The 26,814-nt window shown below is 37.2% G+C and overlaps 1 protein-coding gene across 10 annotated transcripts in view; it reads right to left on the minus strand.

Moving 5' to 3' along the window:
- The window catches only part of ASPH (aspartate beta-hydroxylase), a 276,582-nt gene that overhangs the window by 34,283 nt on the left and 215,485 nt on the right, over positions 1-26,814 (minus strand). For all 10 annotated transcript variants that reach the window (XM_072604669.1, XM_072604662.1, XM_072604667.1 and 7 more), the window contains 3 exons: positions 24,556-24,654; positions 21,706-21,795; positions 2,467-2,604 (listed from right to left, as the gene is read on the minus strand). In XM_072604669.1, coding sequence (XP_072460770.1) covers positions 2,467-2,604; positions 21,706-21,795; positions 24,556-24,654 — 327 coding nt within the window. The remainder of the gene's footprint in view (positions 1-2,466; positions 2,605-21,705; positions 21,796-24,555; positions 24,655-26,814) is intronic.

Here is a 26,814-nt window from a genome sequence, read left to right on the forward strand (position 1 = left end):
TATAGATTATTTAATGAAAAGTCAGAGGGGATGGGAATTTTAAATAAAGGGATGGGGGTTACCAAATAAAGGATGAAACTATTGATATAAACCTGCAATTCTACAGCCTATTCCTTGAACTGAAGCCATGTTAAAATTTGTACACAAGTCACCTTACTTTTTCAGTTTATTTTAGCCTGCTGAGATATTTTAAGATTGATCTGGTAGTCAGGAAGACCTGTATTCCAATTCCTTCTCAGATGCTTACTGGCTGTGTGACCCTGAGCAAGTCACTTACCCTCAGACTGAACCTCAAACTCAGTTTCCTTAATAGTAAAATGGAAATATGTACCTCTCAGAGTTATTGTGAATATCAAATGAAATAACACATGTTAAAGGGCTTTGTCAACCTTAACTTAGTAAAGAAATGGAGGTTACTATTATTGTGGTTGCTGTAATCTATTAGTTATCCTTCCCAGACCTCTGCAATTGATTTGACAAGAATGCTACTTCAGCCATCATCCAAGTCACAGATATAAAGAAGTTGAACAGAATAGAAGCAAGGTCAAATCCTATATAACTCCTTTAGGACTCTTGCCTTAGTTTGGCATCCTAATGCAACACTGGCTGTCAAATAAACGAACACCAAGGTTTCTTCTGACAGCAAATGGTCTCCTATTATGATGGTTCTGGGTCAGCGGTCAATTTTAAAAGCCCATATGGCATATCTGTGTTTGTGTGTGTATATTTATATAGTTATGTATATAACTATATAATACACACATGCATAAAATATCTGTATGCATTTACACATCTATGGATATATGTGGTTTAAAAAGTCACAAGTCAATTTAAAAAGTACAACTTTTACATATATAGCTAGCTAGCAAATTATATAGTATTGAATTTCAAAATCAAATTTGTCAGGGAATTTGGTGTTAATGTAGCCATTCGTTAATTTATACTCCGTTCTCTTTTTTTCCCCATTGTAATACAGGACTTATCCAGGCAGGGGCTCACATAAGCTGAGTTTGAGTACCATTTTGGGAAGCCCTGGGGAAATGGGATTTGGAAATGGACACTTGATTGGCAAAGCTGAGGAGAAGGATTTCTTTGCCCTAACCAGTAAATCTCCCATAATCAAGTAAGCTTAACAGGAAATGTCAGTTATAAGTGACTAACATTAGTGACTTGCTATTTTTTTTTAAGTTTAAGTTGTCCATAAAAGAATCCCTTAAACAGTAAGCTTCAGAATGTGCCAATTCTAGTTAAGAAGAAGAAACTGCTTTGGCTATTTTCTTGCTAACTTTCTCTGGTTGTTTAGTCATTTTTCATTCATGTCCAACTCTTCATTACCCCTTTTGGGGTTCTCTTGGCAAAGACACTGGAGTGGTTTGCCATTTCCTTCTCCAGCTCATTTTAAAGATGAAGAAACTGAGGCAAACAGAGTTAAGTGACTTGCCAGCTAGCTAGTAAGTGTCTGAGGCTGAACTGAATTTGAACTCAAGTCCTCCTGACTCCAGGGCCATTGCCCTGTCTACTGCACCACCTAAATGCCATGGAAAAAAACCTTGAATGATGTGGAAGCTATGAACTTTAGCTTTAATCTGACAGAAAATATTAAGTACTTCAATAGAAAATATTTTATTTTAATGGATCAATTATTAATTACAGAAAATTAAAATCTTATTTGAATAATAATGCATCAAGGTAGAATGCAGAACATTTCATCTGAATACACGCAGTAAAATCTATCTGTATGCATACATGTGTATTATCCTATATGTAAGTTCTGCAAAACTTACCAAAGGACAGATAAAAGTGACTAAAAAAAAGATAATCATTGAGAACAAAGCATTTCCAGGTATTTAGCCAATAAGCAAAGACCACACATGGAATCCCCTTTCTTCCTTCAACACTCAGCTCAAACACCACTTTCTGCATGAAGCCTTTCCTGATTCTTGCAGCTGCTAATGCCTTCCCTCTCAAACCTCCCTGCATTTAATTATTTGGCGTTTATCTTTACTCTCTTTACATTTACTTTGAACACACTCATATATGTACTCATTGTTTCCCCTGTTAGGATGCAAGCTCCTTCTGAGTGGAGATTGTTTCATTGGTTGTGTGTATTGCTAGCACCTGGCACAGGCTCTTGCCAAAGAGACTCCCCTAAAAGTGCTTCTCTTCCTGCTCCAAAATGCCAAGGGCTTGTCTGTCTTGCACATGCTCTCCCCAATTAATGGCAAATATGGATTCTTCAGGAATGTTGTATGTCCATATGTGCATATGTATTTTTTTTTAAAGAGGGAGAAAATGACAGTCAGTGTGATATGGTTCACAATGAAGGTGTCTCTAAACAGATGAATTCTGTATCTGTCGGCGATCTGTCCTAATATCATTGCCTCTTCCAGCCTCATGTTACACAACTCAAAGCATTCCTTTCTTGATATCACAGATAATCTGGGGGTAAGTGGACATAGTACTCACCTTCACTAACTCAGTATAACCAGTTTCTTTTGCAGTCCACCAAGGTTGAGCTTTAATTCCATTTACATTGTAAAGTGAACGCTGCCAAACAGATGCAAAATGACCTCTCTTGTGTCCAAGTTCATACCATTTGTATGCCTGAAAATAAATAGAAAAATAAAATCTAATTTATATTTTCAAACATCTGGTCAAATGCTATTAAAAAAATTAAAGTCAAACAACAAGATGGCAGATTAGACATTTACTCTGCTCCCCATAACCTCTTCAAACCTCTCCAAAACAGAAACCCTGCACCAAAGATAAAGCAAATTCAGCTGTCTCTGTGATCTAGGACACCTAGAATACAAAAGCAGGTAAACAAAAAAACAACTCCAAATCTGAGAACTGAAATTCACTTATCCTCAGCTTACTCAATCCCTTTCCCTTCACCCTCGCTCCCCCATACGACCAACAGGAAAGCTGCCCCAGCAGACCCAAAGACAGGACAGAGCTTTACATCAAAACCCTCTTCATACCCTGGTCCCCACTCTCTCTTTCTGTTGCTGTGGAGAACGCAGGCTTCAGGCTGTGGAGCTCTGCTTGGGTCTTGACAGTGAGTTTGGCCATAACTTTTCAGGAACTAAAGCCTTCTAGGTGCTTGTAATGTTAATTAAGTTAGTGAGAGTTGAAGATCTTCCCCACCCATTAAAGGAAGTTTAATTACAGGAGATCTGTTTTGTAGGAAGGTCCACATCTCTGGTTAATTTCTAATGAGGCTCTGGTTCTCAAAGGTAGTGATGCCCCTGGCTCTGATAAGTGTATGTGTACTCTGAGGTGAGGTTTTGTTGTGAGACTTACTCACTGGAAGTGTTTGTTTGACCAGATGAGACTCTGGGTAGCTGCTAAGGAGCCCCCTGGCTTTGAAAACCCAGATGTTGGTGCTTGTTTCTCTGGTAACTGTGTATGTATGATCAGATAGTTGGATCTGTCTGTTGATCCGTATGCCAGTTGCAAAAGATCTTGGGGCCCAATGTAATGGTAATTTAAGGTTAATAGTGGGTAGGGGGAAGAGTTAAAGATCTTCCCCACCCATTAATAGGCCTCAATACCTTTTTGTTAATTGCTATTGAGGCAATGGTCAGAGGGTCCTGCCCTCAGGCTCTGAAAAGTGTATAAATAATGTTTGGGGGCTTACCCATTGGAAGTGTTTGGTCAGACAAGACTCTGGGTAGCCACTGAGGAGCCACCTCTCCCCACCCCCTCAACCTTTTGAAAACCCAGATGTTTGTGCTTCTCTCTCTGGTAACTGGTCAGACAGTTGGGTCTGCTTGTTGCTCTGTGATGTATGTATTGCTTATGGTCAGACAGTTGGAAGTGCTGTCTTTTAGTCATTATTTCTCTGTATTTTCTCTGAAGTTTAGGGTGCTGACTTTTCCCCCTGAACTATGTAAATGATACAATGATAATATATAAAAATATATAGTGATATAATGTTTGATTAAGTAGATTGCTGACCCCTCAAAAGGTGCTTTCCTTTTAGAAAAGCAGATCTAAGAGCCTGTACTGCAGGCCTTCCTGTGTATGCTGGGGTCCTTGCTGTTACAGGGCTGCAAACTGAAAGCACCAAGGTTGTAGAGCTCTGAAATGCCAGGGCTGGGTCAGAGAACCAAGAAACAGAGGGAGTGAGACAGGGCACCAGAACAGGACACTACATTTGAAGGACTGAAATCTGAAAGAAGAGCACAGAATCCAGCTGTGTCCAGTTCCAATTATCCAAAAATCAGGCTGTGGGACCATGAATTGTCCAGTGTGGGAAAAGGCTGAGACACTTTGAGATCCAGCCACCAAGGAAACCACAATCAGAAGGGACTCAGGAAGTGGGTGATAAGGAAAATAAATAGCCAAAAAGAATGAAGGTCCCAAAGATTTCAGAAAGAAGAAAACTCAAAGACCTTGAACACAAATAGATAAATCAACAGGAAAAAGAACAAGAACAATAAAGATATCAAAATAATAAAGTAACAAATGAAGAAATAAGACCTCCAGATCTAGTAAACTAGTTCAGGCATCTATGAATAAACAAAACAAAATGAAGGAAACACTTGATGAGACAGAGGAGCCTGAGGAGAACATGGGACCACAGCATGCTACTCCTGAGTGGTTTAAAAGAGAACTGGGAATTATAAGAACAGAATTTATGTCCTGCATATCAAAAACAATGAAAAGAATAGAAAATAATGAAATTTCAATGGAAGCCTCACCAAAGAAACAAAAGAGAGAGCAAAAGATTAGGAATACCAATAAATAGAAATGAAGGACACCTAGAAGAAGTAAAAAATACTAACAGTAAAAGGAAAAGAAAGGTCACTATGCAAACAAAACATGCGATGCACAAGGAAAATCTAAGGATTATAGGTTTGTTAGAAGAACATGAAAGGTTAAAAAAACTAAAACAAAAACAAAATCTTAACACCACAGTGAAGTAAATAATAGAACTGCTCAGAACTTCTAAACAAGGAAAATGTGATTATAATTGAAAGAATTCACAGACTGCCTCTAAAAAAATACCCAACTGCAAACTCCAAGACATCTGGTGGTTAAATTTAACAATTTGATTCAGAAACAACTTCTGTAAGACATTAGGAGAAAGACTTCCAAATACAAAAAGAAAATACATTCTAATAAAATAAAACTGCTCTCACATACTAGAAAAAAAAGAGGAGGGAATAATGAGTTCTGAAGATAAATGGAGCTCAGGATATAGCCCAGGGCAACCAATCCTGCAAATCAGACCCTAACCACCAAATAGCCATAGGATGGATATTGAATAATAAAGAAGAGTTCGAAACATTATTAGAAAGAAAGAACTAAAGAGATTATTTGCCTCTCAAACACCCCATACATAAATGCAGGAGGAGTGAATAAATACAGAAGGTAAGAAAAGAGTGACATCAGAAAGCCCAGTAAAATGTTTCTTCCTAAATGTACAAAAGGAGATGAGGTGAAGGTGGAAAATTGGTAGAAGTTACAACAGGAAGAAGCAGACATGGGGCAGATAGAACATGGAAACACCTCGACTGAAGGTGACTGCTTCTTTTGGGGAACTACATTACATGGGAGGGTATATAAAGGGGTGGGGAGCAGGGGGATAGAGAAAAGTGAGTAATGTGCCACGGTCGAATCTAGCTTTAAGGGCGAGGTGACCTCTGAGGTCTCAGAAAGATTGGAGCCTACAGAAGAGTGAACTGGGGAACTAGAAGGGAGAGATTGAAGAGGTAAGGAAAGAGGCCTCACTTTGGAAGTGAGAGAGTGATGAAGGATCGTATAGGTAAAGAGAGATGGTCAGTGAAGGGAGGTGTAGGACTAAGCCTGGAAGATTTGATGCTTAAAAATTCTACTTGTCCTCTGAGGTGGGAAATGAACCCCTTGGAGACAAATGTCACTTGGAGGAATGGGAGAACACTGACACAGAGAGGAAATTTCCAGGCAAATGTAGAAAAAAAATGTCAAGAGAGGGTATAGATCAGGGGGGAGCTCCACAATCAAGGATGATCTCAGTGGGGGAGGACCCTACCAGAGGGCAATGTCCTCTACCACCTGCAATAATGGACACTGTTCTGGAAGCAAAGCACAGGAAAAAAGAGAAATAGATGGGGCAAGTTCTACAAAGAAGTGGTTTAAAAAGTTCCTAGAGGGAAAACCTAGATCCCAAGATCAAGATCAAGTTACCCTAGAATGGATGCCTTGGAAGCTTTGGCTGCATGAAAAATACAGAGAAAAGAGAAAGACCAGTGAATTATAAGGGTCATAAACCTTGAGATTGAAGGTCTAGAGTAAACAGAAAGAGAAAACAGATAAGGAAGAAAATGAGAGAAATGCTTTTTTGGAAAGGGGCTCAAAAATGGAATTTAAAAGCTAATGAACACAACTGAAGAGGAAGCGAGGAAGGTGAACTATTAAAGGAGAAGGGGGGTCCAAGGGTGAGCAGTACAGAGACAGTGGGAAACAGGGACACTGAAAAAAAGTTAAACTAACTGAAGGAAAACAATACTTCATCTACAGCAGTAGAGAGAACTTGTAACTGAAAAGCTTCTGTACGGACAACATTAATGCATCTGGGAAAAGAAAGGAAATGCCTGGCACCTAGTAGATGCTATATAAATGCTTATTCCTTTCTCCTTCTTCTGACATAAGGGGAACCATTTTGTGACTTCAAGATAATTGTAACATGATACAATGTCCTTTGGAGACAACCAGTCTTCTCAAAGACAGCTGTCAGGAAAATATGCTTCTCCATATGTCTGCTTTTGAATGGTGTCGTCTCCATATGCTCTCAAAGAAACCTTTTCCATATGTTTCTTATGTGATGTACCTTTGGTATCTTTGACCACATCATGAAGTACATCTATTTACTCATTTAATCCTTTTCTTACCGATTATCACAAATCTAACTATATCACTCTTACAACACCTGTAATACATTGGTTGCTTCACCTGATTATATGAATTATTATCATCTATGTTGACCTTCATATTCTGATACTTTTAAAATTACATTCCCAACTTTACGTGTATGGACCAGTTAATGAAAAAAATTAAAAATGTACTTTTTAGAGTAAAAAAAAATTAACCTGCTCATTATTTATTTTTTAAACAGTGGTTTCACCTTCAAAGGGAATATCATGTTTTGAATTCATAAGCATATATATGCTAGGAAATAAAACAGCAAAATATTTGAGATTAGGGAAATTCATCTTAGTATCTCTTGTATGTTGTCCATGCCCACACATATGGGTTAAAAATATTCTTAATCATACAAAAATAATTATTAGGGAAAGTTTAATAACATTTTACATGAAAAAGGAATTTATTTTAGCCCTTCATCTTTCAAATTTAAGAAATGTTGAAGTGTTTTCTATTCTAATAGTATTTTTCTAACATTCCCTTATTTCTATTGTTCTAACTAATAAAATGACTAACAAGACAAAACTAAATAACAATGCCATTAACAATTATAAAATAACATTCAAAAATTTGATGGTACATTAATTTTGAATCACCAGGGATCTATTTTTAAAGTATATACGTTTATTATGAAGAGTTAAGAGAAAGGATGTCTTGAAATGAAAAGTAGAAGAATAAGATTTTAAATCAGGAGCCCTAAATGATTTTGCTCCCTGTACTTGACTTTTAGGAAACAAGTAACTAAGAAGATAAGTTAATATTAGAGATGATACAACTTCTAAAGATGCCTGGAATGCATCTGTTTCTTTCTGTCTGTCTTTATTTCCCTCCTCCTTTTCTTCCTTCCTCTCTGTCTGTGTCTCTCTCTGTCACACATACATACATAAATACACACACACACACACACACACACACACACACACACATTTCCTCTCCAATCATCATCTCTAGGTAGATGACTGCTAGATGTATATATACATCCCTGATCTCTCTCCTGATTTCCAGTCCTGAATCCCAAACAGACAATTCTAAAATTCAGATTGTCCAAAACACTGGTTCCTATCAAACCATCTTCCCAACTTTTCTATTTTTTTCAAACTCTCCATCCTTCCAGACACCCAAATTTGTAAACTTAATTAGTATGTTCCTCAACTTAACTCACACTCACCTCACATATTCACTTGGTTGCCAAATCTTATTTCTATTATCAACAACTTTCAAATCTGTCTCATTCTCTTAAATCAAGCAGCATAAACTCCCTGATTTATCTCTCCCATCTCCCATCCATCATCTACACAGCTGCTAAATTAATATTCTTAAAACAAAGTCTGGGGAGGCAGAGCCAGGATGGCAGAGTGAGAGCAAGTACTCACCAAAGCTATAAAACAAACTCCTTCAGATACCTCTAAAAAGAGAATCTGAACAAATTTTAGAGTGGCAGAATCCAATAGGAGATAGAATGTGCCAGATTTTCAACCCAGGACAGTTGGGAAAGTAAGCCAGAAGGATCTGTTGCACAAGGCTAGAGGAACACACAGCGCACAAGCAGTACCAGCACAAATCTCACCATAGCAAAGCAGAGCAGGAAGCCCTGGGTGGTCTGAAGCAGCAGCAGCACTGCAGAATCTCAAACATATCAGCCCAGGATGGGAGTCCAGTGGAACCGAACAAGAGAGAAGTGCAGCACTCCAGGTAACAGCAACAACCTATCAGCCCACAGATTAAATGTCTTTAAGTCACTTACTTGAACTTCTGGGAGCCAAGATGGCTGAATGATTGGTAAATGCTATTCCTCTCCCCTTATTGACCTTGAAAAACCAGAGAATACTTCCTCAGGAAAAATCCTGGAACAGTGGAATCAACCAAAGGGGTAATCAGTCTCTTAGCAAGAGAGGTTAGGAAAATCACAAAGTGGGGGGGGGGGGGTCCCTCCTGCTGTGGCTGACCAGTATAGTACAGTACAAGGCCAGAGCTGTCCCAGACAGCCTGACCTCAGCAAACCAGGAGGAGACCCTAAGCCCCAGAGGGGTGGGGCCCATAATCACCAACACTAGGACCCCAGGCATTTCTCAACACAGTCAAGGAAAATGGGAAGACACTAGCACAGACTGCTGAGCTTGCCTATGCTCTGCCTCAAGAGTGGAGACCTCCTGCAGCCAGACCACTCCTCCCCAACACTTAATGCAGCAAGCTCCAGGGTAACTCCCAGGAAACCCAGAAATACTTCACCTGGCCTCTAGCTTTCTCACACCAGTCAGCTCAGCTTCAGGTAAGCTGCAGCATTTTAGCTTCTTGGTAAAAGAACCAGAGGCCACAATATACAAAGCCTCAAGTTCAAGGCACAAGAACTGTGGGACAGAGCCCCTTGTGCCCCACAAACAGAGATCTACTTTAAAAGCCAGGAGAAGTGTGATCATCATGAGTAAGAAGCAAAGCAGAAAAGACCACAAAATTTTTCTATGGGGACAAGGACCAAAACACGAATACTAAAGAGGTCAGCATTGAGACTGTATTCCCATGTGAAACTTTAGAAGGGAATATGAACTAGTCTCAAGTCCAAAGAGCATTCTGGGAGGAGCTCAAGAAGGATTTTAAGAGCCAAATTAGAGAAGTAAAAGAAAAACTGGCCAATGATTTTTAAAATATGAGAAAAGAAATCACTGAAGAATTTAAAAGGAAAATTAGACCAATGGAAAAGGAAGCACAAAACTTAACTGGGAAAATTGGAAAAAGGAAAATGCAAAACCTAACTGGAGAAAATAACTCCTTAAAAAGAACAATTGGGCAAATGGAAAAGGAGATACAAAAGTTAACTGAAGAAAACAAACTATTAAAAATTAGAATTGGGCAAATAGAAGCTAATGATTCTATGAGACATCAAGAACCAGTCAAATAGAATCTAGAGAATGAAAAAATAGAAGAATGTGTAAAATATCTCATTGAAAAAACAACTGCCCTGGAAAACAGATCCAAGAGAGAAAATCTAAGAATTACTGGTCTACCAGAAAGCCATGATAAAAAAAAGAGAGCCTACACATTATCTTCAAGAAATCATCAAGGAAAACTGCCCAAAGGTCCTAGATCCAGAGGGCAAAATAGTCATCCAAAGAATCCACTGATCACCTCCTGAAAAGGATCCCAAACTGAAAATACCAAGGAAAGCAAAAACAGTTGTTAGGGGAAGTTTTATATCATTGAATACCTACATGAAAAAAATTGAGAAAGAGGAGATCAATGAATTGGGTGTGTAGCTGAAAAAGCTAGAAAAAGAACAAATTGAAAATCCCCAAGTAAATAGCAAATTAGAAACACTGAAAACGAAAAGTGAGATTAATAAAACTGAAATTAAGAAAGCTACTGAACTAATAAAACTAAGTTAGTTTATGAAAAAACCAATAAAATTGATAAACCTTTTGTCAATTTGATTTAAAAAAAGGAAGAAGAAAACCAAATTATCAACATCAAAGATTAAAAGGGGGAATTCACCTCCAATAAGGAGGAAATTAAAACAATAATTAGAAATTACTTTGCCCAACTGTATGCCCATAAATTTGACAATCTCAGTGAAATGAATGGATGTTAAAAGATATATAAATTGCCCAGATTAACTTAAGAGGAGTTGAATACTTAAATAACTTCATCTCAGAAAAAGACATTGAACAAGCCATCAATGAACTCCCTAGGAAAAATCTCCAGTGTCAGATGGATTTACACAGGAATTCTATCAAATGTTTAAAGAAGAATTAATTCTAATAACATATAGACTATTTGGGAAAACTGATGAGGAAGGAGTCCTACCAAATTCTTTTTATGATACAAATATGGTTCTGATACCTAAACCAGAAAGAGCCAAAACAGAGAAAGAAAATTATACAATTTTTCTAATGAATATAGATGCAAAAATTTTAAATAAGATATTAGCAAAAAGAACACAGCAACTTATCATAAGAATAATACATTATGATAAGGTAAGATTTATACCAGCAATGTAGGGCTGGTTCAATTTAGGAAAACTATCAGCATTATTGATCATATCAACAAGAAAAATAACAAAAACCATATGATTATCTTAATAGATGCAAAAAAGGCTTTTGACAAAATACAACACCCATTACTATTAAAAACACTGGAGAACATAGGAATAAATGGAGGCTCCCATAAGATAATAAGTAGTATCTACCTAAAACCATCAGCAAACATTATATGTAATAGGGATAAGCTAGATGCATTTCCAATAAGATCAAGGGTGAAACAAGGATGTCCATAATCATCACTATTATTCATTTGGTACAAGAAATGTTAGCTGTAGCAATAAGAGAAGAAAAAGAAATTGAAGGAATTAGAATAGGCAAAGAAGAAATTAAGGTATCACTCTCTGCAAATGATATGATGATATACTTAGAGAATCCCAGGGAATCAAGTAAAAAACTATTTAAAATGATAAACAACTTTGGGAAACTTGCAGGTTACAAAATAAACCCAGATAAAGTCATCTGCATTTCTATATATTACTAACAAAGTCTAGCAGCAAGACATAGAAAGAGAAATTTCATTTAAAGGTATGCTAGACACTATAAAATATCTGGGAGTCTCTACCTGCCAAAAAAACCCCAGGAACTATATGAACACAATTGCAAAACACTTTTCGCACAAACAAAGTCAGATTTAAGTAAGGAGAAAAACATCAGTTGCTCATGGGTAGGCTGAGCCAATACAATAAAAATGACAATTCTACCTAAATTAAATTATTTCTTCAGTGCCATACCAATCAAACTACCACATAATTATTTTCTAGAGCTAAAAAAAATTATATAAAAATTCATCTGGAAGAACAAAAGATCCAGAATATCAAGGGAACTAATGAAAAAAAATGTTAGGGAAGGTGGCCTAGCCTTACCAGGTCTCAAATTGTATTATAAAGCAGCAATCACCCAAACCACATGGTACTGGCTAAGAAAGAGAGGGGTAGACCAGTGGAGTAGGTTAGGTACTTATGACACAGTAGTCAGTGAATAAATATAGCAATCTATTGTTTGATAAACTCGAGGACCCCAACTTCTGGGATAAGAACTTACTGTTTGACAAAAACTGCTGGGAAAACTGGGTAACAGTTTGGTGGAAGCTAGGCATAGACCCATGTCTGACATCCTACACAAGAATAAAGTCCAAATGGGAACATGATCTTGATATAAAGATTGATACTATAAACAAATTAGTGGAGCAAGGAATAGCGTATTTGTCAGATTTATGGAGAAATTTTTGACCAAACAAGAGATAGAGAACATTATGAAGTGCAAAATGGATAATTTTGATTACATTCAATTGAAAAGATTTTGCACAAACAAACCCAAGGCAACCAATATTAGGAGGGAAGCAGAAAACTGGGAAAGAATTTTTGCAATTAGTGTCTATGATAAAGGCCTCATTTCTAAAATATAAAGAGAACTGAGTCAAATGTACAAGAATACAAATCATTCTCCAATTGATAAATGGTCAAAAGATATGAACAGGCAGTATTCAGAGGAACAAATTAAAGTTATCTATAGTCATATGAAAAATGTCACTATTGATTAGAGAGATGAAAATCAAAACAACTCTGACGTACCACATCACACCTATCAGATTGGCTAGCATGACAAAACAAGAAGATGATAAATGCTGGAAAAGATGTGGGAGAGTTGGAACACCAATTCATTTTTGGTGGAGCTATGAGCTGATTCAACCATTCTGGAGAGCAATTTCCACAGGGCCACAGAAACATGTATACCCTTTGAGCCAGCAATATTGCTTTTATGACTCTATCCCAAAGAGATCATAAAAATGGGAAAGGGTATCACATGTACAAAAATATTTATAGCATCTCACTTTGTGGTGGCCAAGAACTAGAATTCAAATGAATGCCCATCAGTTGAGGAATGGCTGAATAAATTGTGGTATATGAATGTAATGGAATACTATTGTGCCATAAGAAATGATGAACAGGAAGACTTCAGAGAGGCCTGGAAGGATTTATATGAACTGATGATGAGTGAAAGGGGCAGAACCAGGAGAACTTTGTACACAGCAACAACCACAGCGTCTGAGAAATTTTTTCTGGTAGATAGGCCTTCATAGCAATGCAAGGACCTAAAAAATTCCTAATGAACTCTTGAGGCAAAATGCCTTCAAAGAAAGAACTATGGAATTGGATTGCAGAATGAGGCAAACTATTTTTTTCTTGTGTTATGTTTTCTTTTTATGGTTTCTCCCATTCATTTCACTTCTTCTATGCAACATGTCTAAGGTAAAAATGTATTTAATAAGAATGTATGTGTAGAACCTATATAAGATTTCATGCTGTCTTGGGGAGGGAGTGGGTAAGAAGGGTGGAAGGATGGGATAAAATCTAAGATATATGGAAGTGATTGTAGAAATGTGAAAACAAATTAATTTTAAAAAAGTCTGATACTATGTAATAATCTGTAGTCTCTATACCACATCTAGAAAAAAGGACAATATGTAGAGTCTATATAGGATTGCAGGCCATTGGAGAGGGATGGGGAGAAAATTTAAAATTTACAGAAGGAAATGTTCAAAACTAAAAATAAACAAAAAAAGGAGAAAAAAACTACAAAGTTCTCAGTTTGCCACTTAAAACCCTTCAGTACAGTGGATCAGGGCCCTGGGCTTGGAGTCAGGAAGACCTCAGCTCAAATTTGTCCTCAGATACTAAGTCACTATTATTCTAGCCAAGTCACTTAACTTCTGTTTGCCCCATTTCTCTCATTTGTAAAAGGGAGATAACAGCATGTACCTCCTAAGGCTGTTGTGGAACCAAATGATGTAAGAACTGTAAGGCACTTAGTATGCTTCTTGGCACATAGTAAACAATATGTAGAACATTATATATTGTTATCATAATTTGACTGACACCTATCTTTTTGGCCTGACACCCTCTCAGATTACAACCAAACTGGCCAAGCAGCTATTCCCAGGAAATAATAATAATGACAGCAATAAAAATAACAACCATAGCTAGCATTTATGTAGTGTTTTAAGGTTTATGAAGTGATACACACACGCATGCACGCACACACACACACACACACACACACACACACACTGGATTCTCACAACAACCCTAGGAGTAGGTGCTATTAAAAGATTTTAAGAGATACTTGTCCAGATTACACAGGTAGGAAATGCCTGATGTATAATTTGAACTCAAGTCATTCTGACTCCACATCCTTCACACTGCAATACTCAGCTACCTATGGAGTTGACACTGATTTCTATGCTTTCATGAAGGGTATTCCCCCATCCCTGAAATATATCCCCTCCTCATCTCTGCATCTCAGAATCTCTAACTCCTTCTACATGAAGTGGTTTTGTTGTTGTTGAGTTCTTTCAGTCATTTTTGACTTTTTTCTTGGTAAAGACACTGGAGTATTTTGCCACTTCCTACAGCTCATTTTACAAAGGAGGAAACTGAGACAAATATGGTTAAGTGGTTTACCCAGGGTCACACAAGCTAGTAAGTATCTGAGGTTGGATTTGAACTCAGGAAGACGAGCGTTTCAGATTTCAGGCTAGGCACTCTTATCACTGTTCCACGCAGCTATCCGAAGTTATTCTGGGCCCTTCCTGTACCTTACCCCTAACATAACAGCATTAGTTTTATTTATCTTTGTACATATTGTATTCTCCCCTTTCTTCCCCCTTTCATATAACATAAGCTACTTGAGGGCAGATTATTTTGTTTTTGTTTCAATATTCCCATCTTCTTTCATAGTTACAAATAATAATTGCAAATGGTAATTAATGTTTGTTGAATTCTTTCTAAGATATCTTTATGATAATTCCGAATACCTTTTTCATGAAACATTTATGAATGCATTGTCTCTAGTGTGATTCATTACATAGGCTTCCATGGATCCTGGCAGGATGAGTCGCTCTAGGGAGAAGGCAAGGTCTTACTTCTTATAGGAAAAAGCAACTGAGGTGGGGGGAATCAGCCCTACACCACTCACTGCCTGTATTGCCTCAGAGGATCCAGGCTCACATTCATTCCAAAAGCTGTGCTTACCAGGAAAATACCGAAGCTTAGTTCACAGTGTCACATTCAATTTAGTTAATTGGTTGATCCATTCATAACTCCTGTATTAGAAGATGACACCATTGATGATGTTTTTGCTAGTATTTATGAGAGTGACTGATAAGAGTGTTAGGACAGCCATCCTTTGCACCCTGACTATAAATAGCAAATGAGCTCTGGGTAGCAGCTGTCTGCAAGGTCTACTGCTGTTCCCAGTTCTGTCTCTCCAGCTTAGAAACTACATGACAATTCTACTCTAAGGGGAAAGTGCTGCTGTTTCATTACTATTCCCTAGCAATTAATAGCTAGTATAAAATATCTTAAATTGAGAATGCTTTTTTCCTGTCTACTTTGATTTGACTGACTTCATCACAGAGCAACCGTTCAGCACTCTGAATAGTATTCATCCATGCCCAGATGAACTAACAGGAAACGAAGCTTCTCAACATTTCATTCTCTTTTCTCTGTTTCTCCTCACAGTGAGGTTTCCTATCTTTCTCTTCTCCCATTATCGCTACGACTTCTTGCCATCTTCCATCTGCCTTCTTATTTTGAGCTGTTTTTTTTTTTCTTTTCTCTATATTCATTTCCTTTTTAATCCCAGGGCAAGTAGGTGTCACAGTAGTTAAAAATGCTGAACTTGGAGTAAAAAAGATGTGAGTTCAAATCTTGCTTTAGATGCTGACTAGTTCGGTGGCCCTGGGCAAGTCACTTAACCTCTCTACCTCCATTTCCTCATCTGTAAAATGGGGATAATGAGAAACAGCTGACTCACAATGTGGTTGTAGGACTACAACGAGAGAGGTAAAGAGCTCTGTAAAACTTAAAGTGCTATAATAATGCGATTATTAGTATTATTATCTTACTCTGTTAGGTTCTTCTCACTGACACAATTCCTCTAAAATATATACATATATATATATATATATACACACACACACCCAATGGCAAAGAAGTAGCAATCAAGGGAATGCCCATCATTTGGGGAAATGGCTGAGCAAGCTGTGGTATATGAATGTAATGGAATACTGTTGTGCTATAAGAAATGATGGACAGGAAGACTTCAGAGAGGCTGAAAGGACTTATGTGAACTGATGCTGAGTGAAATGAGCAGAATTAGAACACTGTACACAGTAACAGCCAGAGTGCAGGAGAACTGTTTCTGATAGACTGAGCTCTTCACAGCAATGCAAGGACCTAAAACATTCCCAAAGGACTCTTGAGGCAAAAGGCCATCCACATCCAGAGAAAGAACTGTGGAATTGGAATGCAGAATGAAGCAGGCTATTTTCTCCTGTGTTATGCATTGTTTTGGTTTTTCTCATGGTTTCTCCCATTCATTTTAATTCTTCTATGCAACATGACTAATGTGAAAATATGTTTAATAAGAATGTATGTGTAGAACCCACATAAGACTGCATGCCATCCCACGGAGGGAGAGGAGAGGGAGGGGGAGAAAAATTTAAAACTTATGGAAGTGATTGTTGAAGACTGAAAACAAATAAACTAAATTTTAAAAATAATTAAAAAATTATACACCTAAGAAGAAACTTTGAGAGACAAAGCATATCTGAATACTGCCCCTTCCCACCCCTCCACACACACTCATGCGAACACAAACCCATTTTGTTGCTATGAATGGCACTGGACCACTAATGCAAGTGAAATTTGTGAGTCTTGGCATGAAAAAAATAACACTTTGGTGTGAACCGAAGTTTTGCTGAATGTGAAAACTCTGGATAACTTTTTTCTATTTCTATTACTAAAATTCTGGATGAGGTCTTTAGTACTTAACTCCTAGGCAACTGAAACAACCCATAGCTGGTTTACCTGCCCTCTGTTTCTACCCTCTCCATTCCATCCCACACAAAATGGCAAGATTGGCTTCCTTAACTGTTTGATGGCAAGCTTCCAGAGGACAAGTGCCACACATTTTCTTTGAGGCCAATATTTGGCACAGAATGGCTATTCAGTAAATGTCACAGCCTATACAATAGCAACATGAAGGTCATGTGATTTCCATCAGTACATCAACAATAACAGTTAAATAATTTCACATTCACAAATTAGTGAACATATAAAAATACATTTCATTTTTTTTGTGGTGTCTTCCATTCAAATAGAGAGTGCCCTTAAGTCTTCCTGTATTTTTCAAGTCTTAATAGCATTTGGAACACTGTATATATCAAATTTTATTCCATGCTTGCTATGTGCAAAGCAGTATGACAAGGAAATACAAAGATGAATAATACATAGTCTCTCTGCCCTTATGGGGCTTATATTCTAATAAGGAGATATGGCATTTGTAAACATGATTAGGACATAAAATAAGGCATGGCATGTGTTTATAAAATAAATGCACATTGAGTACATGAGTGAGGCATAAAAATGTTACATGAGGTCAGTGGGAGAAAAATCATTATTAATGAAGAGGATAGAGAAAGGCTTCCTGAAAGAAGCAGCATTTGAATTGGGCTTTGGAGGGAAAAGAGAATTTCAGTAGATAGAAGGGAGGAGTGGGGAGAGAACTGAAGGGCATTCCTTTGAAATAATATGGCAAAGGTACTTGGTCAATAGTTCAATACCTCAAATATTTGTGATTTCTTTGGTAAGGATACTCCTTCCATGACGATGAATGAAACTTTTAACATGACTTAACAGTTAGAGTGAATTGCTGTGTTTAAAAATTTTATGTGGCTGTGGTCAGTTTCTCCAAGCTTAACTAAGCTGGTCCACAGAAAATGGACACAGTTTATCATTAGGCATAGGCTGTTAACATCTTTCCAGCTTGACAGGACCTGACAGAGATTGCACCCTGCTCCTAGAGCCTTCAACAATCCAGGATGTCCTGGAGGTTTTCAAAGTGGGCCTTCTGTGGACAGGCAAAGGCCCAGAAACAGGAAAATGCAGATGGTATTAAGGGATTTGATTCTTAAAATTTTTTGTGTGTCACATACCCCCTTTGGCAGTCTGGTGAAGCCTAAGGACTTCTCAATATAATGTTTCTGAATTCACAAAATAAAGTATATAAGACTAAATGAGAAATTAAATATATTGAAATATTTATCAAAAAAATTTTTTTTTAAATTCATGGATGCCAGGTTAAGAACCCTTTGGTCTAATCTAACTGGAATGGAGGGCAGCAAGATGAGATAAAGTTATGGACATGGGGTACTGCCAGACTGTGAAGAGCCTAGAATGCTAAGCTAAAGAATCTAAGCTTTATTTGGTAAGCAACAGTGAGTCACCTCAAGGTTTTGAACACAGGGGTGATGTGGGCAGATCAATGCATAAGGAAAACTAACCTGATAGTTGGGTGAATGATAGACTGGAAGGAAAGAATGGGGGGACATTAGCTATGAGAAAGAAAAAGGGGAGCTGTGAAGGAAAAAAATGCTTTTGCAAGAGCTCTATCAGCTAAGAATGAGGGCTTATACTAGAAGGCTGGTTCTTCTTCAGCTTCTGTATGCTCTCCAGGGCTTAGTACAATCCTCTGCACACGAAAGGCCTGCATGAATATGAAGCACCATGAAGGACTAGGTAGCTATGTGGGAGAGGAAGGGATGGGAAAAGAAAATTCTAGATAATATCAAGGGATGCTGAGTGAAAGGCACTGACACTGACAAATACTCTGAAGTCAGAGAAAAAGCAGAATTTGTGAGAAAGAAAAGCTCAATTTTAAACAGACTGTGTTTGAGGTGCTAGTCAGACATCAAGGAAAAGGTAATAGGATGGCCATTGGAGACCATCTACTCCAGGCCCCTCATTTCAAAGAGAAGGAAACTTTGGTCCAGAGGTTCAATGTCTTTCCCAAGGTCACAGGGATAGTTTGTGGAAGAGGAGGGGTTTTAACACTGGTCCTGTCATTAGGAGTTAGAAACAGTTATTTGGAGTTTGGAATAGAGGTCCAATCTGGTAATAAAGATCTTGAAGATTACAAACTTCTTAAGGGTGTATGGACTCTGTCTTCATGACCTCCAGGACCAAATAAAAAATCTTGTTTGGCTTTCAAGACCCTTCATAACCTGCCCCCTTCCTACTTTTCTATTCCTCTGACACATACATCAATTCCCTCTGCCAGCTCTATAACCTAACAACACTGGTCTTGCAATTCCTTGAACATAACACTCCATCCCCTTTACCCTATGCTTTTTCACATGTTCCTCCCATGCTTGAAATGTACTCCCTCTTGGCTTGACTATCTTCTTCAAGTCTCATCTTGTGCAAAAGGCCTTTCACAGTCTTCCTCAATGCCATGGGCTTCCCTTGGATATTGCCTTTAATTCACTCTATCTTGTACACACAGAGTTCTTTGCATGTTGTTTCCCCCAATAGAATGGGGTCCATGAGGACAGGGACCATATTTTTGGTGTTCTTCATTTCTATCCTTATTATGTTTATTATGGTTCCAGATACTTAATAAATGCTTGTTGTCTTGAGATTTTATCTTTGTATTTTCAATGCCTAGGACAGTGCATTACACATAGTAAAGTGCTTTAAAAATATTTTTTGAATAGAAGTGGAAGTCATCGGCATGGAGTTCAAGCTATAGGAGTGAGATTCTTAGAGAAAAGCAAGAAAAGTATTTTTTATTTGTACTAGTATATTGGTTCCCCATGATCTTTTTTGCAATAATCAGCTACCTCTCTACTTTCCATATTGATGTTAATTGTATTTGTAGATCTCAGTCCTGAAGATTCAAATCCTAAATTCTAAACACATGCTTTTGTAGTGAACTGCATTTTGTTGCTACTTGTTTTGTTGCTGAGACGACAAAAGGCTCCTTCTGACCAAGCTGTGAAAGAGAACATAGATTTCCTGTATTTGCCATTGGCCCTGGTTTCTGTAATGTTCAAAGACAAATTAAATGTGTCTTGTGTGACAAACGCATTTATATCAATCAGGGTTGGACATTTATTCAATGTTAGACAGATATTGTCAGCAAAATCTTGCCTCTGTCTGTCATTCAAGGGAACAGAGGGTCATTTCCATCTCAAAAGGTGTGAGGAAGCCAAAATACTTATTAGTCAGCAATTCTGATTCTCTTCTTTCAATTCACTCCTAACACCATGCAATATTTCAGCTGTCAGAATGGCAAGTGATACAGAAACAGATACAGAAAAATAGAAATATGTACCAAAAATAGTGTCAATTATCTGAACCCCTACTACCACAAATCAGTTCATTTCTTTTGCCAATAAATTCCCTGTCACAAACTCCCCTGATTTTTTTCATTCCACAATTATCTACAACTGGACTCATGCTTCTGATTAATTTTAGAAATGCAAAGCTATGTTACATTTAGCTATGTCTGCACTGTAGATACAGAATTTAATTGTTATAAACAAGGATGCGGCTCCTCCTTGGATCCTTAATCCACTGACTTTCAAGAAGTGATCCATACCTGGGAAGCCCCACACATTTGTCATAGAAATCAGTGTGGATTGTTTTTTCATAAAAAAGCATAAAAGTCATGCAAGATTGGGACCTTCCAGGTCACTGAGTAAACTCCTCTCATTTGACAGGTCTAGGGTCACACAGCTAGTAAGGATTTGAGGCAGAATTTGAAGACCAATCTTTCTGACTCCAAACTTAGTCTGATCTCTGGCACTCTTCATTGCCTTTCTAGATTTTTATATGTTGTCACAATTAATAATGCAATTTATGATGAAAGAAATGACATCATTCCAAGAAAAAAAGGAATTATGACAAAAGAAACATTCAACAAGTTGCTTTTTTTTCCATATATTTCTTTGGCAGTAGCTGTCAGAAATTACAACTCTGAGCATTCACCTAACACTTGTCCCAAGAAGCTTCAGAGCATAATTATGTCATTAATTGTAATGTTGAGTGTGTAAATAGAGTATTTAAAATAAAGATCCTTCCTAAAGGATGCCTACATCTTTCTAATTTTATAATAAAGTTATGATAGCAAATTTTTAAAGCAAACCTAGGTTTGTTTTCCATTAAAGGTGTTTTCTTTAAACTTTTATCTACTTTGTCTCTTTTGTTATTTGTCAGATCCTTCTTTGCCAGGAGATAATGTATATAAAGTACTTTGTCACATATAAAGGCAATGAAAATCTCAGCTCCTATTAATTCTAATATATCTCTTTTGCTAAGTGCCGCACACTTTTCACTTCAAAACAATATTTCCTTTCCATTATCTGCCTTCCCAGGGCACTCTGAGAGAGACCTTGGGATTTCTCAATCAGTTTCCTGGCAAACACTGTGATGTCAAACATGAGAATATAAATTCTTAGGGAAAATTGAACTCTCAAAATTTAGACCAGGGGTTACCCTGAAAACCACTCCTAGCTTAAATTACATGCTATAAAATATGTAACAAATACTTGACAAACTTGATAATAATTTAGCATTTGTATAAGTGCAAATTCTTTATAAATATCTCATATGATACAACTGTGGAAAACAGGTGCTATTATTATCCCCATATTTATAAATGAGGGAACTGAGGCAAAGAAAAGTTAAGTGACTTACTTAGGGTCACAGAGCTAGGAAGTATCTGAAGTGGTATTTAAACTCGGGTTTGTTGTGTTCTGGTCCAGTGTTCTACCCACTCTACCTCCTAGTTGCCCTAAGTAACATTTGAGTATTTCCACTGGCAAATTTTTTTAGTTTTTCTTTCTCTACAACTGACTTTCTTTTATTTTCTACCATTTTCTCTATAAGAGAAAACAATGAGTTTATGAGATCACTACCTCTTTGTTTCCAACTCTCTGCAAAGCATCACCCAAGTGGAAATAAAAACGTCCATCATCAGTGCCAGGGTCACCAGATTCCAGTCCTTCCTGGTGAAAAAGTAAAAAAAAAAGTCTTAGTAATACTGAATTGAGAGAGTTCAATAAATAAATGTACTTTATCCACTGAGCTACATCTAAGAAAGGAACACCAAATTAAGAAAAGAAAAAGTTAATTATGTTCACACATTTAAGAATTAGAGAAAAAGATCTCGTTTTAACTTTGCAGTTAGTTTACAAATCAAAATTTACAACTCAAGACAAAATAGACATCACAGTCCAGATCTTAACAATAAGGCAATCACTATCAAGGGTTGGGGCTGGTCATAAAATAAAGAAGATACTTCTCTGTGGGAGCGATTATGTAGTTAAGCCTGCAGTCCTTTCTGAGAGATTTAAGGTTCTTCCCTGCAGGAAAGGGCCTCTCTGGTCGTATTTCTGCCAAATCCCTTTTTCCTCCCCTGAATCCTACCCTATCAGCCAGTCTTTAACTATTATACTTGAACCAAAATACTTAATTACCCTTAGAATGTGTGAAGTGATATGGAGACAACCAAAAGATATATTTCTTTTCATCGGAAACAAATTCCCACTGAGCTTTTGATAAAACCACTTAAAAATGCAACAAAATGGAAATAAATTTGGATTTGAGAAACGATAGTTTCTCCCTAACCAATTCCCATTTTAAAATAGAACTGAAAGATTTAAAACTAGAAGAGCCCTCGGAAATCTCCTAGTCATTTTCACAAATTAAGAAATTAAGACCCACTGGGGTGAATTTATTTGCCTAAGGTCACATCAATATTAAGTTGTAGAAACAAGATTCAAAGCCAGTTCTTCTGACTCTAAATTCAATGGTCTTTCCTTTTCACCATTCTGCTCATTTTCCCCTCTTTCAATTCACTCACTGATTATGTGCAATGTTCCATGGTTTAACAGCTAGAGATACAAAGACACAAAAACGACACAAGCCTTCTCTTCAAGGACCTCATGCTCTATTGGCTGAAAGTGAGAAGCAAGGGGAAAAGATGAGCAAGAACTGGAAAGTGGAAAAGAATAAAAGGATATTAGTTTCTAGGAATTGTACTCTAAATTATCCATATTTTAGGAGATGACTTCTTTTAAAAACTCTTCTATCTCCTTTCCTAAAGAGAGAGCATCATGCATACATACTAGAGCTCACAGCTGGTCTCAAAGTCAGAAAGACTGGGGTTGAAGTCCCACCTCTTACATAAACTGCCTGGGTGACCTTGGGCAAGTCATTTAACATCTTAGTACTCAAGGTAAGTCCCAGAAGCTCCAAGTTGTAGAGCAAGTATCTATCTGCATTGGTAGAGGATTGGTAAGGATTTTCCTTATCCAGGACCTTCCTTTTTTTGAGTAAAATGCCAGCTCTAGTCCTAATTCCTATCCTTTTTTGTTACAAAACACTTTTCCTACAACAAAGGTCTCTAAAGTATTGCCCTTCATCTAATAATTGAGGAAGTCTAATGATTATGTTGAGAAAGGAGTATATAGAGGCATAGGGAACAGCCAACACAGAGGCCAATAGATGGAAGAGACCAGTTTTCCTGGACTATAGAAAGTAAAGAGGTATAAAGCATGATAAAATGAGAAAGGTAGCTTGGAACCAGTTTTTGAATGACTTTAAACATGAGACAGTAGAGATTGTATTTAACAAGAGAGGTAATAGGGAAAATTAAGAGTTTATTAACTAGGGGAATGATATGGTCAGATTTATACTTTAGGAAAAACACTGCAGAATATGGCCCGGCAGTGGAGAGGGACCAGGTAAAAGATGATGAGAGCCAGACCAAAAGAGAGGCATGTGAATGGAAAGGAGAGGAAAGATATAAGAGATGTGCTGGAGGTAAAAATGACAAGATTTGGCATTTCACTGATATATTGGGAGAGTGGGAGTGATGAGTCAAGGATAGACAGCAAATCTGTGAACCTGGATGACCAGGATGAAAGGGGTACCCTCAACAGAAATGGAGGAGTTTGTTAGAAGAGGAGTTGGAAGAAGGAAAAATTATGAGTTCCATTGTTGGTATGTTGAGTTGTTTACTGGACAGCCTGTTAAAAGTTCCAATAGGGATTTGTAATAAAGGATAGGAAAGCACAGGAGAGAGAAGGAAAAGGAACCTTGTCCTTACATCTTAGGGAGGACAAGTGACATCATCTTTATGGAGCACTTTAAGCTCTTTGGAAGAGCAATAACAATTCAACATATCACTATAATAGTTTCTCAGCTAACTAAAGTCACCAAGGCCAAACATGATTTTGGCCATGGCAAACACATTGGTAACATAACTTGAATGTTTTAGGTTAGCATGTTTGATTTAGACAGCTTCAATTCTTCACCTCATTTTATATGTGCAGTCTTATTAGTACCTCCATCCCATGGTAATGACCACTGAAATAATTTATAGTTGATTTTCTTATAGGAAATAATGCACTGATTGAACTTTTAAAAGACATTAAAATAATTATTGCTTTCCTTTTTCATCTTTTGTCATTTCCAAAAGCAATAAATGTCACAGATATATTATGAGAATTTTTCCTTAAGATGTTTCCCCATGCTCCCTTTGATACCCACATTAAGCATTTTTGTACATATTTCCAACTATAGGGTAAATTAATACAGTGCATATGGTGGTCATGGGGAGAGGGTATACATCTTGCAGAAAAGACCCAGCAGCAAATATCAATCAATGTAGAATCCATGACAATCAATCCATAATGCATAATCAAGGACATCCAAATGACTCCAAGGAATTTCAAGATGAAATAAGGGCAGTGACAGTTTACCTTCAAATAAGGGATGCTCTCAGCAATTTTATTCTGAGCCTTCAGGATAAACCCATAATGCACTTTGGCAAAGCCATCATTAGGAGTCACATTCAGAACCTGTTTTCAAGAGAACAAAATAAAGGACCACAGTTAAATCCAAATTCTGGAAATGATTTTCAAAACATTTTAAGGGCTGACCTTGACGTGTTGGTATCTACATTAGGATTAGAGATTTAAGGTGAAAAACAAAAGAATTTTTCTCACATCAAAGAATTTATTAATATTTGCTCAATTATTTCATTCAACACATGGGATATTAATATTTCTGGGTAATATTTCTTATAGGGACAATTTTTTTTAACAACAAAAAGGACAGGCAGTTATTGAAATTAACAAGGTCCACTTTCTATATTGTGTGACTTGTACAAATACGATTTCAGTTCTATTTCTAGTGATTAGGAGCAATGAACTACTTTGATGACAGTTACTGATAACTCAGATTTTTCAACAGAATAAATAATAAACAAGGGAAATTCTAAATAGTTAGTATTTTATCACCATTTCCCCTTTGCTACAACCTCCTCCATCCCATCATGTTACAGGATGACTTCAAATTTGATTTTTCCTTCATTAATTACCAGAGAAGCTTTGGTCCACAATCTGTGATCCAAAGTAGCGTGCAGTAAAATATAGGGCGAAATTATCACTCACTTACACACACACACACACACACACACACACACACACACACACACACACACACACAATATTAACTAGGTTCAGAAATAAATTATTCGGAATGATCCTAATTCAACATGAAAATAATCAGGAAATAACTGTTATTATTTCCCTGTTCTAAACTTAGAAAAAAAAATCTATAAAATAAATGAGCAAATGGATATTGACTCCAATCTTCACCTCAAGACTCAGAAAATGTTGAACTGAGTGCTCTTCATCATGAAGTGTAGTTTCTTGTGACTGGCTAGAGAAGGGCATAATCACTGAGAAAGCTTCACACTTAACCAGAAAAGGGATGTGAAGACTGCTCCTCCAATTGACTCTGAAAGGACTGCCAGAACCAAATGTTTTATCACCTAATTTTTTATTTCCTCAACTGTTTCTGTAATATTTGAAGGCAGAACTGCTGTCATTTCTTTCATATTCCTCACCGGGCACAATTCTGTGCTCTCTACCTAGTGATTGAATGAAACTAAATAAGTCACAGGCATGAAGTCTCATGTGAACACCCCATCTTTCTGCCTCCCATGCTGCCATGCATTTGCATTTCTGCTTCTGAAGTGACATGACCAGCCTTCATATTTTGGACAAACTGCGGGTCACACCCAGGCTGCAGGATCTTTGAATGCATGAGTACACTACACTCAAACCAGATCAACACTGAGTGCGAGTGTTTATGAATCCATTTCCACAAAAGAAACCTGAATAGGAGTCCTAAAGAACTAACCTAAGTCCTCTGTGCCCACAGAGCAGAGAGATACATTTCTTAAAAGCCAGATGACCAAGAATTCAGATATATTTTATATAGTTCTAGGTATACCACCTCATCATCTCTGGAATTAAGAGCAGGAATAATTACACAATGGAACAAGGAAGGGAGAGTACTATTTTACACAGGATAACCAAAATCAAATTATTTGGGGGTTTAAAAAAATTTGTGTGAAGCAAAGCTCACAGAGATAACATTTTATAGTGGTTTGTATCCTTTAAAGCGATATACCAATATTAGGTACTGTGGCTATTATTATTATTACCAAGCAAAACACATTTTTCCATCAGGTTACCTTTAGATAAGAAAACAAAAACCTCTGTTTTGGATCATCAGCTTGGAAGTGAAAATGGAAAGAAAACAACTACTGCAAAGAAAACCACAGCTCTGGGATGGGATGCGAAAACACCACATTCTACTGATGCTTCACAGAAGTTATCACTAGAGACAATTAGGCCATGCTGCCTATGATTACTTCCGTATTTAGTATAATTAAATATAATTCTGTACAGATGAACTAAAATGCTCCCTATCTCTAAGACTCAGTCCTCTGGTAGGGGAGACTGCAAACCAAAAAGGTTTACATAAATTAATGGATGGCAGATTCATTATGGGCTATTAAGAGAAGCTTGAATGTTTGGAATATTTCCCTAATCCCTGACAATGGTATCAAAGGGACAAACCAGACCCTTCTGCAAACACTTCCCTTGGTGCCTCTGTTGGAACTCTAGCCATTCATTATTAAATGCAGAGCTGGCCTGAAAACAACA

This window comes from Notamacropus eugenii, chromosome 4, assembly GCF_028372415.1.
Source record: "Notamacropus eugenii isolate mMacEug1 chromosome 4, mMacEug1.pri_v2, whole genome shotgun sequence".
Classification (NCBI taxonomy): domain Eukaryota; kingdom Metazoa; phylum Chordata; class Mammalia; order Diprotodontia; family Macropodidae; genus Notamacropus; species Notamacropus eugenii.